The following is an 18,186-nucleotide window of genomic DNA, read 5'->3' on the forward strand; positions in this document are numbered from 1 at the left end:
ATGGAAGGTTCATCGATCGACAATTTATCATTTGTATCGATCGACGGGCTTAAAGGCAGTGGCGGAACCAGAAACATATTTTACTGGGGTCATAAATTAAATAATAAAATATATATATTAAATAAATATTTAATAAATTACAAAAATTAAATGCAAAATAATTATGTATATAAAAAAATAATAATTTAAATGGTAATAAATTACTATTTATATAAATTTCATGTTGTATGATAATTTTTATTTCATTAATTTGCTTAATTTATTTAAAAGATTTTTTAGAGAAAGTAACTGATGAAAGAAAAAGAAAGTAATTAAATAAATTATGTTTTGACAACTATACAGTACATTATCATAAAAGAAAATATTAGTAACAGAAGATATGAAATAAGAAATCGTCATAAAGATACATCATGCAATAAAAAGATCTCAAAGAAATAGAAAAAGGAAAGAATGCACTCACTATAAAGATCAACAATTCAATCGTAAGAAGAATCGAACTTTAATGGGGGTGTCAAACAAGATAATTAAAGGGGGTCATTTACCAACAAAACCAATATAACATTTCACATTTCCTTACTAATTACAATATTTATAGAACACTAGTGGGGTCAGCTGACCCCACTCCCTCTTAACTAGCTCCGCCCCTGTTTAAAGGTGTATCGATTGACACCCTATTATTGGCATCGATCGACACTTTCTCATGACCAACGAGCGACAGCTGGGGTTATAGATCCGGCGATAAATAGTCTAAAAATAGGAAAGTTGATCAACTATTCTTATTGTTTGAGTTTTAGAATATCCATTATATGTTTAATATCTATATCTTTATAATCCTATTTGTGTGAATAGAAACCCTAGTTTAACTACATAACTGGATAGATCTAGATATATCTATCGTGTGTCTTAAATCACTCCTTAGAGTAATTTGAGTGATATCAGTCAACAAGGACAAGAAATCCTACGGCCTTGCTCAGCGCCGCCTCACCTCACTCTCACTTCGTCGAAGACATTGTTCTCTCCTTCGACGGACAATTTGCACTCTTCGGAAGCTGGGACGGCGAGCTTCGTCTCAGGGATCTCGCCACTGGATTCAGTCGACATTTCGTGGGACACACGAAAAGAAAAGACGTCCTCTCTGTTGCTCTCTCCACTGATAACCGTCAGATCGTGTCTGCTTCTTGTGACGGTACGATCAAGCTGTGGAACGCGCTTGGAGAGTGCAAGTATACAATCTTTGACCAAGGTGAGGGACACAAGAAATGGGTTAGTTGTGTTAGGTTTAGTCCTAACACGCTTGTTCCGACCATTGTGTCTGCTTCTTGGGATCACACTGTTAAGGTATTAGGTTTGTTATTGCTGAGCACTCTGGTTACTTGAACACTGTGGCTGTTTCGCACATTCCCCTGATGGTTCTTTGTGTTCTAGTGGTGGGAAAGATGGTGCGATCTTGCTTTGGGATTCGGCTGGAGGGAAGAAGCTTTACTCTCTTGAAGCAGGCTCGATTATCCACTCTCTATTCTTTAGTCCCAATAGATACTGGTTGTGAGCTGCGACGGAGAATAGCATTAGAATATGGGATCTTGAGAGCAAGAGTGTTGTTGAGGATTTGAAGGTTGATCTTAAGGCTGAGGCTGAGAAGTCTGATTCATCTACTAGAACCCGAAACAAGACTAAGTTATAGGATTTTAAACTAACTTAATGATTGATTCCAAGTTCTGCCATTTGTAGTTGACAAGAATGATATATTGATTCTATTAATATTAGATGTAAGGAAGAGTATTGTACCTTAGATTCAGAAACATGTCTGGTTCATGATAGCTCGTTTCTCAGTTTTCTCATGTCTGATTTGAGATTTGATTATGGCTTATATGTTCCTAATATGGAATGCAAAATATATGTTCTCAATGTGGAATGAAAAATGCAGGTGATATAATGCACGAGCTTGAACTGGAGTGCAGATTGAGATACATTGTTCAGTGGATAGTGGATACACTGATGGAGTTATCAGGGTTTGGGGTTTTTGTCGTTATTATAGAAGAAGAGAAGACATGATGATCACTCCAATTTTTTTCTATCGACTCAAATGGCTTCTCTTCTGTACTAGTGTATTGAGATTGATTTTTTTTTCTAGGGTTAATGTCTGTAAAGTGTTTAGGATGTTGCCACTGTTCATTTACCATGTCTCTCTCCATCTTTCATATCTGTGTAGGCTTTGCTTTGTACCCACATATTTTTTCTAGGGTTAATGTCTGTAAAGTGTTTAGGATGTTGCCACTGTTCATTTACCATGTCTCTCTCCATCATCCATATCTGTGTAGGCTTTGCTTTGTATCCACATGTCTCTTTAGGCTTTTAGGAGTTAATGTTTCTGAGATGCGCTATGTAATTTTTATGAATACTTCGATGATGGTTGCTTGGGTCTCTTACGTCATGTTGGTAAATATCTTTTTTCTTTTTTGAACATATGTTGTTAATATCCTTGGCTAAACTCTCCGTCTATACCCGTCATTTTCCCGCGTATCCGCTAGGCGGTAGTCATTCGATTAGTTTCCTCTTCAATCCAATTTTTCAAACATTTTACAATTTAATTTATCATATTAGACTTTTCACTAAAATTAATTCATAAAATCTAATAAAATATATTATAACAATTAAAACTGTACAAAGCAACTAGTTTTAGTCTATAAATCTAAAAATGAAAGTTATACAATAATATTATATTTATAAAATTTAATTAAATATCAAATAATATTTTATTTAAAAATATCAAATAATCCAATAACTAGTCCTTAATTAATCTCATTTAATCTTCAATTTTCTTGTTAGAAGCTACGCCTAGTCTTATCGACTAGCGCCTAACGAATTCTTCAACCTTGTTAATATCTTAGCCATAAAATTTAATGTTTTATGTCAGTTAAGTGATTTAATCTCAGGTTTAAGTAAGGGTTAGTTTTATAATTAACCAATTTCAGAACTAATATTTTGAAGAAATTTTAATATTACCACAAGTTTTATACTGTTTTCCAAATTTACTCTTAAAATATAACCATTTTCAAATACTTTAAATTAGTGATAAAAATAAAATTAACTCTCATATTATTTATAAATATTTAAGAATATTTTATAAAACATTTATAAAAGTTTATAAACACAACTCCACACTCTAAATAGTAGACCCAAAACCATAATTACTAAACTCTAAACTTAAATGTTATGATATTTTTCATTGAGTGTATTTTTGAAATGTCCTAGTCAACTTAAAGTATTTTAAGCAATTTATATATTAAGAATATTACTATGATTTTAACATTATTCAGTAAGTAACTTGTAGCACTTCTTTTATCCAATTATATTCTTGTGTGTAGCAAGTAAACGGTAAAAATGAACATAGCTATAATGACGGTTATAAACAATATGGCTATAAAAACATTATTATATTAGAATTCTGTATGAGTACTACAAATGTTTGTAATTTAGAAAATAGATTTTTTTAAAGGTGAAAAATAAATGAAATAAGATTAAGATTTGATAGTACAAATTTTCAAATTTCTTTTGGTAAACATTCAGTGCCGGCCTGGACTTGTTCGGCACCTAAAGGTGACAACAAAAATGCTAACCTTTAACTACAATTAAAATTTACTATATTTGTTTCTCTTTTATAAAAAAAAAATACTATATTTTAAATATATAATCAAAATAATACCAAATATTACTAAAATTAAAGTTAAAGGATAACAAAATAACGAAATATAATTTTCAAATCATCTTTATTTTTTTTTTATCTTTCTATTTAAAGTTCACTTGATTAATTTCTAATACTGATTTTAATGGAAATTTATACAAATACAAAGAAAAATGAACAAAATATATAGTATATAGATAGAGAAAAAATATAATACGATAACATCAATCTTCATAACTTTTATCGTTTTCATAGATTTTCATAGAATATTAAATCTCTATGATAGTTATAAATTTCTGAATTTCAGGATTTTCTAAAAATATTACAAAAATTCACAAGAAAATACAGAAAAGACGTACATGAAACTCCCATAGAGCTACTTGGACAAAGATCAACCACAATGAAACAATGGAACATGAACAACTGGCAGTTCAAATTAATTGTTATAATATCTTATAGTTCTAGTCCCACTTCTGCTTTAGCAAAACGGAAAAAATTAAAATAAAGATGGAGAAAATAAATCATCTTTTAAAAAAACAAAAGAAGTAATTAGGTTTTGTTTCAGTAAATTATCTATCTAATAATATATTATTTTATATAATATGCTTGATAAAAAAAGTTAGGGATGTTGAAATGTATAACTAAATATTCAGTATTCGGGAATGAATAAGTGCTTAGTAGATGTTATTTATCAGAAAATAAAAGTTTTGGAAAAGAGAAAATGATATGTAGATCTCGAACTTCTTACCTAAATGATAGCACACAAAGTTTAAGACCACTAGACTAAAGTGAATTTCATCAAATTTGGTACTCTTAAAATATCCGTTATTTGCGGCACCTAAAATTTTAGCTTTATGGATTTTGGTCCAAAGCCATCCTAAGTAAAAACTACTTATATTCAAAAACATGAAACAATGTTTGGAACATAAGAAAATTACAAATTATATTTCAAATCAAAATAGAATACTTTTGAGAAATCATCAAAATAAAATAGAACATGATAAAATGGTCTAGTAATAGAACATATTTTACATAATAGATATGGAACATTAAATGAAACAAACATAATACATATTGCGTTACATTTTTATTTTATATTTATATAATATAATAGAACACAATAAATAAATTTGTATCTTCTCAGATCAAACTTTTTTTAACTCACGATGATGACAGAGTTACATATATGCTCGAGGAAAAGGTGCATGTGTTTAATCGATGACATCCATGGTGTTTTTAACGGCGTCTACATACGGCGTCTCTTCTCGCCCCCTGTCATCAGCTCGCGGTCTGGTGCCTATTGCAAGAAGACAGAGCTGTTGATCTACTGTTGTTTCACCTGTTTTTAAAGAGATTCACTATCTTTCCGTGCTTCAGTCCCCTCGCTTTTAGCTCCGACAAATCTCTCTGAATTTTTTCCTTGATGTCTCTGTCGTATGTTTGTGTCGCATGGCCGGAAGAGGAGCAAATTTACCGCCTGCGCTTGACCAGTTCTGTTCTTCAAAGTAAGCGGCGTCACGTTGGATCAACTCAGTTTGTTTTTCAGTTCGAGATAGCTATGGTTTGCTTGTGCGACGTCCTCCTCTGCTGGTGTTCCGGAGCCGTTGTATGTCGCCTCCGTTGAGGCCGTGTGGAGCCACTCTTGGGTGAGGTTTCGTGTGAACACCTTCAGCTATTCACTTGTGTATCTTTGGTTATCAAGGATTCAAGTAGCGCTTTAAGTGGGATGAATTGTTGTCTTTTGTTCTCTTTTCTATTAGCTCTAAGTTTACCATTCGTGGTACATTTGGAGTTAATTTTAAACTCTTTTGCAGTTTCTAGGAGCAGAATGGTTTTCTAAGCAGAATATGGTTCAATTCTTATTGTAACCATACCTTCATTTAATTGGAATGACATTTACAATTTAGCAAAAAAAAAAGGTGCATGTGAATATTGTTATTGGTACAATAGGTAGAAGATAAGAAGATGCGGTGGAAATGGTGAGGAAAAGATGAAGAAGACGATGGCAGACGCGAATATGATGACGATTACATGCAGAGGTGACTAAATCATAGAGATCGAAAGTTTATGTGTTCATTGGGGTGAACGAGAAGCAGACAATGAAAAGAAGAAGAAGAGGAAAAAAAAATAGAAATAATTGCATCAATTGTTTTAAAGAGTATTTACGCAAATAAGATAAAAAAAAAATATTGAATATTATGGTTAACTTTTTCTGTTAGATAAGTGAATTATAATTTGTTTGTTTTTCATAAATTCAATTTTCAATTTATATCTAACAATATTTATTTATTAATCTATTGCAAAAATTAGGTAGGAAGTAGACCGGTATTTCATCACCCACTTTATAACCATTAACAACCATTTATTTCCTCCAAAACAATTTGAATTTGAAAAAAAAGTTGGATCAATTTCAATTGTTGTTTTGTTACTTTCTAGAAAAAGTTAAAAAGAATAGGCAAAACTATGTATTTATAGTACATAGTATTAGCATAGCATCATAAGCATTTTTGTCAATAAAGCATTTTAAAATATCACAAAACCGAAAATTATAAAGGTAAATTAAAAGATCTTTATCATTTTGGTGACTAGCTTGTAAGATTTTCTTTTTGTAAGAATTTGTGTGACCAAAACTTGTTTTCCCTTCGAAATCTGAAAATTAATCTGATTGTTATTGAAAGAGCAACAAGATTTGTCGATATCATAAAAGAGCGTCTCGAGGTGGACCCGTATCGGTTAGCACAGCTGATTCTGAACCTCTCGGTCTGTCGTTTTGCTCTCTCCAAGCTCCAGCCATGGTGACTCTCTTCTAACCTCTCTCATCTTTCTTCTCCGCCAAGTTTCTTCAGTGCTCTCTTTCGTGAAACCTCTCATCCTAAGCTGAACTCACAAGGTACGATGTGCATTGCGAACCCTAGCTAGCTCTCTGAAAATGAATCTCTTTATCCCAACGTTCTTGGTTTGCAACATTTCGAAACATCTTCAAGTTTGCATTGTTTATTAGTTTATACTCTCCTTCGAAGTCCGTTATCTTGTGTTTCGATTCCGTTAACCGCCGTTTTCATGAATTGGATCTAAGGTTTCTCATGGCGAAAACTTCTCCCTCGGCTCACGGAACTGGTCTCGAACCTCCAAGATCCGACACACTCGGAGATGCGTCTGACAGCAAACTTCCTTCTGACCTCACCGGCGTCTCGTCGGCGGCGACTGACTCTCAGAAACGCGGCCGTGGTCGTCCGCCTAAACCCAAATCCTCCGACTCCCAGCTAAACGGTGCCGTTCCAGCTAGGAAACCCAGCGGTCGGCCGAGAAGAAACAGAGCTCCAGCGGCAGCTGTTCCGACGTCGGTTGTGAAGAGAGGCCGTGGTAGGCCAAAGAGGTCGAACACTCTGTCTGGGACGGAGACAGTGGTTGATAGATCTAGAAAGCGTGGGAGGCCAAAGAAAGATGACGTGGCGGCTCCAGCTAAGAAACGTGGACGGAAACCTAAAAGTGAACAAGTTGCTAAAAGGAGCGTGGGAAGGCCGAAGAAGGTAACTTCCTTCTCTTACTAATATGTTTATAATTGTGTGTGTAATAACTTTGCAAAAAGATGCATGTTTGGTCTGTGTGTCTTATCTGAATTTTGTTGAAATAATGTGGAAATTTAATTGGTTGGTCTATTTGGTAAGTCGTTATTATCTCATATGATCCAGTATCTACAAGTATCTAGTTCATGTAACACATAATATAACCATTGCTATCTTTACTTATGTGAATAAAACTGTTTTGCTCGCATGAAGGCAACAGAAGGTGGTACCGGACAGGGAGCTGCAGACCCGAAAGAGATCAAGAAGAAATCTGCACTCTTAGTAAGTCAACACTCACTTGTATAGTGATATTAGTTTACATCAATTTGGTTTAGACATTATGTTGTGTGGGATCATGTAGATTATGTAGTTTCGCTTAATTGAATGATTAGTTGCAAACTTGCAAAGATGGGGTTTGGGTTTTCATTAGTTGATTAGGCGATTTGTACAAGAGAAAGATGCAGATAGTCAATCTCACTATAATTTTCTGATGAAAACATTTGTTGCAGCAAAAGAAAGTGAAGCAAGCTGCAGAGAAGTTGAAGATAGCAGTTTCAGCAATCGAGGAGGTCCAAGAGCTAGCGGCAGGAATGTAGAAGCTTTGATTTGACATTTTCCTCAAAACGGATGATTGAGAATAATCTTTATGCTATTTTTAAGGGAAAACTGGGAAGACATTCATTGGAGAATTTAAGACTGATTATTTGATTTTCATTTAGGTTTGTTTGTACGTTCGTAGGGATGGTACCTGAAGAGAAAACAGTTGGCAGGTGCTACTGGTTCGTAAGCTTTTATGACAATATCTTGTGTTGTTCTGAGATGGGAGAAAACCACACTTCTGCGTTTCTTTGTTATGAATCGAATTTCTTTGTTGTCAAGATTATATTATTAGTGTATCGATATTGCTGATTATTCTAGAATAGTTTTTATTTTGGCTCATAGTCCATCAACAATCATATGAAACATAGTTAAAGCTATAGATTGTTCTGCATTCTCATGATCTAAAGTCTAAACTAGGCATGGACATTAGAATGTCAACTTAAAGTCGGATATTTCATATCTAGGGAAACTAGTACCAATCAGATAAATTAGCATTTCAGGTCGAATTCGGTTCAATACAGTTAAGGTTCTGGTTAGTTACATCCCCAAGAACCAAAAACTAGATCCAGTTCGAATCCACTTAAAAAAAAATCTGAATGTATTTGAAAATAACCGAATTTGAATTATCTATTAAAGAACCTGTATATTCAAATTTACAACTATAATATAGAGTATTTGAATTATTTTAGATTTTAATATAACTAATATTTTTAGATACTATTTGTATTTCCGATATTTTTGGAAATCCATAACATTTTGGTTCAGGTTTATTTGGTAATTTAAAATTCGGATCGATCTGGTTCAAAACTTTAGATCCATGTATTTTGTCAGAGTTAATCTAAACATACAGCCGGATTTGAGGGTAAGCCATTAAAAGCCCATGCTTCCAAAGGATTATCTAATAAATTATTTTGGTCACATAATTTAAAAAAGTGTATTTAGTCTAGTGTTGAATATTATGAAGAGAGTCCCAAATCAAACATCCAAATTCGATTCTTCACAGCTTCAAATGACATCAAAAGAGTTATCCGGATAGGTTTTTGTGGTGCAATCCGCGACTTCAAACTCATGATCTAAAGTAGGCATGGACATTAGGGTATCAAATTCGATTCATGTATTTTATATCTAGGGAAATGGGTACAAATAGGATAATTTAGAATTTTGGGCTGGATAAAGTTCGGTACAAATTAAGTTTAGGTTAGTTACATCTAAGAGAACCGAAAAATTAGACCCAATTCGAATCGGCTTGTTTTTTTTTGACGTCGAAAAGCTATTCTATTACTCAAGCTAGAGGTGGCCTGCGTAACCAGACCGGAATAGAACAATCAATAAAAAGTAACTCTCTATGGAAGGATCTTGCAGTTTTAGCTAAAAAATCTAAAATCTGATTGCGCACTCTTGATACATGAGTGATGCTGAAGTCCGGGAAGCATATTTGAAGCGTCTCTATCTTCTCCAATTCCGTCGCAAAGCTTGGCCAAGCATGAGGTTTTTTTTATCATTGCGATCAGGTCCTTACAGTCTGTCACAAAGTTCTGAAATGTCGAGTGTTGAAGTATATTCTCCATTGCCCATCGCATTGCATCTAGTTCCGAATGCAGGGCTGATTCGCGTCGAGTGATATTTCTGGTTCCCATAAGCTGTATGTTCCCCCCACTGCCCATCCAAACTCATCCACATCCACTAAAGTGAGCAGCAGATGTCCAAGATGCATATTCGAATCGACTTGTTAAAATATGAATACATCCTAAAATAACTGAGTTTATTCAAAATATCTAGTTATGATCAATACAATTCTAATTCTAAGACAAATTAACAAGTCTAAATATTTTTAGATATATATTATATTTAGTATAATATTGAGTATTTGAATTATTACAAGTTTTAATAAAACTAATATTTTTAGATATATATTATATTTCTTATACTTTTGGAAATTTGTCAATTCCGGTTAGGATTTGGTTCGGTAAATTAAAATTCAGATCAATTCAGTTCAAAAATTTGGATCCAGATATTTTGCTCAGGCTTAATATAAACATAGAGCTGGCTTTTCAAAAGGATTATCCAATAAAGTTTTTGGTCTAATAATTAAAGAAATTGGTTAGTGCTGAATCCCCAATCCAACACTTAAGTTCCAATTTTCATGGTTGTAAATGACGCCGAAAGAGTAATCCGGAATGTTTTTGTGGTGCAATCCGCGACTTCAAACTTGACAGAGAATTTGAGTCCAATAGCATGCTCCAAGGTGAAAGAGATCATGTCCTTGAAATTTTCCAAGCTGACCTTTTGCCAAATCCAGGAAATTTGCCATCACATCGATATAAAGTTTTGTACAACCAAAATTTTGACAAAATGACAAAACTAAATAACTAAAAAATATAATTAAAAAAAAATGAAAGAACAACAACGGATATCAACAATACAATGAAGAAACCCATGATACAACCACACATCGTCTATTTTGCATCACTCAAAAAAGAAGCTAATGAATCTTTATTGAGCCGTATTCTCAAGACAACAAAAACAAAAACAGAGAGGAAAAAAGAAAGATGGAAATGTAGATGTTGGGTTTTCTACTTTTTATTTTAGAATGAGAGAATAGATAAATTTGTAGTCCAACATAAATGAAGTTTATTTTCTAAACTAAATTTGAACATTTAGGAGACAAAAGGAATTACAGAAAATCTCATCAACTCGTGTATTGATTAGGACACATTAATGTTTTGACAAAATTAAATTTGGCACTGATCAGAAATGAAGACAAAACTGAAAGCAGAAAGACATGTTGTAGGCTGATACCCATTACTCGAACCCACACAAAACCGAACCTAAGCCCAAACCCATATTGGCTCGTACATAGTTTAGTTTGAGTCAGTCATCTCTACAATTGTTCCAAGGTATTAATTCTATTTTTGAAAATTGTAATTCCACCATCTTGATAGAGTAATGATAATGGAACTTCGTATATCTCACTCAATCACTAGAAGAACAAGTACTAAGTACAGAATCGCTTATGGATTACAGCTACTGAGAAACGATGGCCTAACCCAGACGTTACCTACTCAAGTCGCTAGACTCAACTACAATCCAAAAGGTGACTTTGATTGACTTTGATTGACCAGACAAACAGTTATCCAGAGAGAGAGAGAGAAAGCTTTTCTCTCTAGTGTCTCTCCCTTCACCTCTCTGAAACCCTAGATCCGCCGTCATCCTGCTCTTGCTTCCGGTGACCGGAAGCTCTCCAGCTCCGGTCGCCACCCCTGGTCACTCCATTCTCTAGCCTCCTTCCTTAGCCTTCTCTTCTCATCCTCCTCCTCTTTGCGTGGTATTTCTGGATTTTCCCCAGTTTCTCAGGTGAATCTAACCGGAGTGCTGTATGTGTATATGGCCTCTCTGGAGTACCAGCGAGGAGTAGGTCTGTAGAGGAGCTTAAGGAGCCTTCGAAATCGGTCGCAGCTTTTCAATCGGAGCAGATCTGGGTCAGATCTGATCTTGCCACAGCCGGAAAGGATGGTGAAGCGTCGCTGCCTCCTCCTCCCGTCATCGGCGCCGGCTTGTACCTGAACGATTGGCTGATTCTATTTTTCAAGGTCTCGTCTGAGCTTCTACCCTCCGTTTGGAGAATCGACGGTGCTAGGCTCACCGTCGTTGAGGACCTCTGTTTCTAGATCCAATCGACGACTTCCATGGTCTGCAATGAAGTTAGCTTGGAGCTTTCCCTTCTCGCTGTCTGTCACCGCTCCCTTGGGTTTTGAGGACGATCCCGTGACGGTGCTATCAGCTACAAGGCGAGTCTCCCTTCCTGTTGCAGCTCATGATTTGAGGAGAGCTCTGTTCTCTCCTCCGGTGCTTCACTTCTCTTCTCTTCACCGTCGCAACCTCAGTGTGATTCTCCGATGTCTCAGCCGCATTTTAACGTCGCGTGGCCGGTTGGGGAGCCAGGAGCCAAATTTACCGCCTACGCTTGACAGGTCTGTTCTTCATGTCAGGCAGAGTATTGTTGGGTCCACTATGGGGTTTTGTTGCCGAGAAAGCTTTGGGTTTGGTTCTGCTCAACGTCCTCCTCCTCTGGTGTCCCGGAGCCGTTGCCAGTCGCCTCCGTTGAAGCCGCTAGGAGCCACCCTCGGGTGAGTGTTCGGGTGTTCCTCTCTTTGCTTTGCTAATGTTCTTCATGGTTCTGCCATGATACAAGTAGCGTCCCTTGAGTTGAGAGTTTATTTGTTGTCGGTTTGTTCTAATCTCTATTAGCTCCATGAACACCACTTATGGTTGATCTGGTTCTAATTCATGTGTTTCTTAGAGGTTTTTTTAAACTTTTTGCAGCCTCTATGAAACAGAATTGCTGTCAAGCATATTCAGGTTCACCTATGTTGTAACCAAACTTTCATTCTTGAATGATATTTAAAATGTGGAAACTGGTTACGAAACTGATGAAAAGGAATCCATGTATTCTCAGATGAAGGTACGCCAGCCCATTTAATCGACAACTCCAATGAACCAACAGGTGAATAACGAGTATCCTCCACACTCTGAGGCTCAATGATCACATCTTGTAAATCCGCACACGTGGGAGGCAATAGCAACACCTGCATTTAATCTCCAATCACCTTTTTCAGCTGTGAAACATGAAACACAGGATGAATTTTTGCAAACTCTGGTAATTGTAAGCGGTAAGCTGCCTTGCCAACTCTCTCCAAGATTGTATAAGGACCAAAATACTTTGCTGATAGTTTCTGACACAATCGATGCACCACCGATTGTTGTCGATATGGACGTAACTTCAGATACACCTTATCACCCACCACAAACTCTACATCCCTCATGTTTTTATGGGCATTATTCTTCATCAGTTGTTGAGCATGAATCAGGTGTTTCTTCACATCAATCAACACCGCGTCTCTCTCCTTTAGTAAACCTTCAAGCTCAACATTCGTTGTAGAACCGTGTCCATAACGCAATAAAGAAGGCGGTTCTCTTCCATAAACAACCTTGAATGGTGATGTCTTCAAAGCAGTGTGATAGGATGTATTATACCAAAGCTCAGCCCATCCTAAAAACTTGAACCACGTTCTTGGGTGACTAGAGGCAAAACATCTCAGATATGTTTCTAGTGTGCGGTTCAAAACCTCTGTTTGTCCATCTGTTTGTGGGTGGAAGGCTGTACTGTACTTCAGTTTAGTACCTGCCAACCAAAACAACTCCCTCCAAAAATTGTTGAGAAACACTTTGTGTCTGTCAGAAACAATAGAACCCGGAAATCCATGTAGTTTAACAATATCAGCGATGAATTTCCTTGCATCGTCAGAGGCATGAAACGAATGTTTCAGAGGTAAGAAATGTCCATACTTGCTCAACCGGTCCACGACAACAAATATGACATTATACCCATGAGATGTTGGTAAACCCTCCACAAAGTCCATCGAAATTCCTTCCCAAACACGATCAGGTAATGGTAATGGTTGTAACAGACCTGCTGGAGCTAGTGTTGAATATTTATGTGTCTGACAGATTTGGCATTCAGCAACATACTTCTGCACTGTCTTCAGCATCCCAGTCCAATAGAAACTTTGTTGAATTCTCTTTAATGTCTTTAAAACCCCTGAATGTCCACCCATTAACCCATCATGAGACTCGGAAAGGATCAAAGGAATGAATCCAGACGTTGGAGAAATCACCAATCTACCTTTATACCACAAGGTTCCATCACGCACTGCAAACCCTGGTCTCTCTACTTCCCCTGTCTGAACTCGCTTCAACAGCTTTTTAATCTCTTCACTCTCCTGCACTTCTGTTAATAAATCTTGTACCTGTAAGTTCTGAGAGATTGTATAAGAATATAGAGTCATAGAATCCATTGCTTGTTCACAAGGGCCCATTCGAGATAAGCCATCAGCTACAACGTTCTCAGCGCCTGGTTTATAAACAATACTGAAATCATACCCCAACAACTTCACTAGCCACTTCTGATAATTCATGCTAACCTCTCGTTGCTCAAGAAGAAATTTGAGACTTGTCTGATCAGTATGAACCACAAATCTGCGCCCCATTAGATAATGCTTCCATTTTCTTATAGCCAATACTACTGCCATCAATTCCCGTTCATATATCGGCTTCAGTTGTTCTCTCGGAGTAAGACTATGACTGAAGTATGCGATGAGATTCTTATCCTGAATCAGTACAGCCCCAAGACCAAACCCTGAAGCATCACTCTCCACTATAAATGTCTTTGTGAAATCCGGTAAAGAGAGAACTAGAGCTGAAAGCATAGCTTGTTTGAGTATATCAAACATTTGTTGCGCAACTGTTGACCAGATAAACATTTTCTTCTTCAGCAAATCTGTCAATGGTCTTGATAATGTTCCATATCCTTTGACAAAACGCCTATGGTATACCGTTAAACCCAAGAACCCTCACAATTGTTTCACATTCTTGGGTGATGACCACGTCTTCATTGCCAAAGTCTTTGCTTCCTCAGTTGCTACTTCATTAGCTGAAATCACAAGTCCCAAGTATTCGACTTGTGATTGACCAAATAAGCACTTTTTGCGGTTAGCAAACAACTGCACCTTTTGTAATATCTGTAATACTGTTCGCAAGTAAGCTTCATGTTCTTCTACTGACGAACTGTATACAAGTATATCATCAAAGAATACTAACACTGATTTGCCCAACAACGGTCGAAATAACTCATTCATGAGACTCTGAAAAGTTGCTGGAGCGTTTGTCAAGCCGAAGGGCATCACCAGAAATTCATAGTGCCCATCGTGTGTCTTAAATGCAGTTTTCTCAATGTCTTCTGGTTGCATTCGGATTTAATGATATCCAGAGGTAAGATCAAGTTTCAAAAGGACCTTTGCTCCACTCAATTCATCTAGCAACTAATCAATCATTGGTATGAGAAACTTGTCTGCCACTGTTGTTGGACCCATATTTTGTCACTAAATCTCTCCCACTATTCTTGGTGTGGATTTTATCAAAGATTGAGTCAAAGATGTTTAGTTATAAGTCCCCTAAAATATCTGCCCGTAACAAACATAAGAGGAAGTCAAATCAAGGATAGTGGGGCACGTGCAACAACTTGAAAGTCATATAAAAGGACAAAGCCTTTACTCTTAGAAGGAGGTCCCTTCCTCTAAAAACAAAAGAAGAGCTTACGAGCTCAACAGAGGAAATCAGATTCTTCTAACTAGGAAAATAACTGAGACGACACATCAATTACAGCCATGTATTTGATCATACCAAAGCCCTTCCTCTCCCAAAGACACGTTAATAAGAAGAGGAGTTACAGAGACGTAACTGGTAGAGACATAACCTGTACATCACGATAATGCGCATCATGTTGAAGGACGAGAGTTCTTCGTACGACGTTAGACCTAACAAGATCGCATGTAGGCGTCCCGAACTCCTAAGAGCTCATCGTCTATTCGTAGATGATTCGAGACCCGTGAAGACAACGTTCCACACAAGAGAGCTAAACCGACGACTAGCTCGATATGACGAAATCGATATCATGCTGAAGGCCAACTAAGCCCGACGTATTGATCGAGACAACGAAACCATCTCATGCTCGAGATAGACAAACCCGACATCTCTTTTCGAGATGATGTCCAATCGAACTACGTTATGACTTGATCCCTCGTCGACGGTGCGTAGGCAGCTCGTTCTCGAGTTCAGTCACGATCATTCTTTCTCTTGATTTCTATATGATATTCGACCTATGAATGTAGTCCATTTTGGATGACTCAAACCTGATTATATCGTTGTGTTATGAGGATATCGTTGCCCACGTTATTTCTTCCCCAGATTGAACTCCCGATCACTATCAAATACATAGTGTAGATTTTTGGATCTACAACTGTCACTTGATTCAAAGCCCTATAATCCACACAGAAACGCCATGACTTGTCTTTCTTCTTGACTAAGAGCATGGGGTTAAAAAAGGGACTACGACTCGGCTGAATGATTTTCTTCTTCAATATGTCATTCACCATTACTGTCATAGCCTCTTTATGCACCTGTGGATATCTGTAGGGTCTTACACTGATTGGAGAAGTGCCCTGCTTCAGCACGATGGTATGTTCTCTGCCTCTAACAGGAGGTAATCCTGTTATATTGGCGAAAACCATTCCAAATTCCTCCAATAATTTTTGAATTCTCAACGGTGTGCTTGTTACTGATTTCTCTTCTTGCATTGATTGACACAACCAGTATTCCATAGCACTTGTTGACTGAATTGTTTCAGCTGACGCGGATTGCAGCGTCTGGATTTTTTGGTGTAAATCTCGTTCACCAAACAACGTTGCTCTCCTACCATTATACATAAATCTCAGCTCATGTAACTCCCAATCTACTTCACATTTCCCAAGGTTCGCAACCATTGCACTCCGAGTACCAAATCAACCTTTCCCAGCTCCAAAGAAATGTAATCTATCTCAAACGTCAATCCTTGTAACTTAATAGGAACATGTCTACAAATGCCCGAACCTTTGACTGTAATTCCTGTTCCCAGCAATATTTGTAGATCTTGAAGTTGCTCTCACTCCAAGTGATCTCTTTGAACCAGCTGTGGCGACACAAAATTGTGGGTTGCTCCATTGTCAATCAACACCACGAATTCTGTTTTACCAACTCTTCCTTTTAGCTTATGTGTTGTCGGAGATTCAATACCCAAGAATGAGTAAAATGAAAGTTCCATCAGTTGTGTTACTAATTCTCCTTGATCCTTCAACTCTTCCTCCCACATATCTTCATTCACCTCAACCTCAAACCCTTCAATCAACATTAGTACTTGAAGCTCTGGTTTGCCACAGAGATGTCCTCTGAACCACTTTTCTCTACACTTGAAGCATAACTTCAATCTTTTTTAATTCCGCTAACTCTGCTGGTGATAGGTGTTGACGAGGTTTCTCATTCTTTTCAGCTTCTCCTCCTTTTGTTCTATCACCCACTTCTGTAACTGGTCTCACAAAAGCATTATGCTTCTTCTGGTATCTCGTTCCTCCCGTTCTTGTGTCTGTATGCTTGTTTACAACTCTCTCCCCAAGCATCTAGCATAACACACTCGACTCTATTTTGATCACAGCCGCAATATGATTTCTCAATCCCTTTGGTTCCTTAAGCCGTATTACTTCCTTCATCTCGTGCTTAAGTCATGTATAAAACTTGTTTATCAGGTTCGCTTCATCAACGCCAGTGACCTGAGTTATCAACTCTTTAAACTCACTCACATAATCGTGAATAGAACCCGTTTGTCTCAACGCACAGAGCCTACTCCCCGGTTCATCATCCATTGACAACACAAATCTATCCAACAATCTCTTCTTAAACTGCCTCCAATCCTGAAAAGGTTCTTCCACTACTTCCCACGTATACCAGTTCAGTACAGGACCAGTCAAACTCAGTGCCACCAGCTCGAGTTTCTCATCATCTGTATATCAAGCCGTTTTGAAGTATCTCTCTGTTTAGCGAATCCATCCATAAGGCATGAATCCATCAAATACTGGTAGCTCGATCTTCTTCAACATGTCTCGATTCAAATACTCCCAACTTTCTCCGATGACCTAGCGATTCGTCTATTCGTTCCTTCGATGAGTTAGAATTGGATACCTGAATAGACGGACCTGTATGATCAGCGACGCCTTTGCCTTTCGCGAGCTCAGGGCATGTCTTTTCGGCGATCTTCTCGAGCAATTTATTCATCGATTCCATCTTTGATTCGAGTCCTCCAATGCGATCGGCGAGGTTTCCGACTCAATTCGTCAGATCTGAGCCTTAGGATGCTAATCGCTTACAACCGCTTCTTAGAACCGTCACTTGATTCGGTAATTCGTCCACCGTCTTCTCCACTGAATTGTACTGCTCATCCGCTTCCTCGTAACTCATGATTGCGGTACTACGATCGAGTCACTCACACCAATTGATAGAGTAATGATAATGGAACTTCGTATATCTCACTCAATCACCAGAAGAACAAGTACAAAGTACAGAATCGCTTATGGATTACAGCTACTGAGAAACGCTGGCTTAACCCAGACGTTACCTCCTAAAGTCGCTAGACTCAACTACAATCCAAAAGCTAACTGACTCTAACAGACTCCTCTCTGTATTTATATCTGTAAAAAACAACAAAAGATATTTGTATAAACAACTTCTCTTCTCTTCTTTATTAAACTCCTTCCACGTCATCTGTTACTGCTTTGTTACTCTTCTTCTTCTTCCTATAATAGCACTGCTGTAGCTTATCACTTGGTTAACACCAACTTTGTATTCAGATACTATGTTATCATATTAATAAAAAATTAAGTTTGTCAAAAACAAAATCCAACTTTGTTTGGAACA

At 37.1% G+C, this 18,186-nt stretch overlaps 1 protein-coding gene and 1 pseudogene across 1 annotated transcript; both read left to right on the forward strand.

The window, feature by feature from the left end:
- On the forward strand, positions 1-3,484 carry LOC125577438 (annotated as a pseudogene).
- Positions 3,485-6,078: 2,594 nt separating this feature from the next.
- LOC106360532 (putative DNA-binding protein At1g48610) lies at positions 6,079-8,131 on the forward strand. The gene is made up of 5 exons (XM_013800144.3): positions 6,079-6,236; positions 6,361-6,572; positions 6,759-7,212; positions 7,462-7,530; positions 7,758-8,131. Exons 3-5 carry the CDS (start codon positions 6,766-6,768, stop codon positions 7,842-7,844), a joined length of 603 nt encoding a protein of 200 aa, XP_013655598.2. The 5' UTR covers positions 6,079-6,236; positions 6,361-6,572; positions 6,759-6,765; the 3' UTR covers positions 7,845-8,131.
- The last annotated feature ends 10,055 nt before the right edge of the window (positions 8,132-18,186 follow it).

This window comes from Brassica napus, chromosome A8, assembly GCF_020379485.1.
Source record: "Brassica napus cultivar Da-Ae chromosome A8, Da-Ae, whole genome shotgun sequence".
NCBI classification, from domain to species: domain Eukaryota; kingdom Viridiplantae; phylum Streptophyta; class Magnoliopsida; order Brassicales; family Brassicaceae; genus Brassica; species Brassica napus.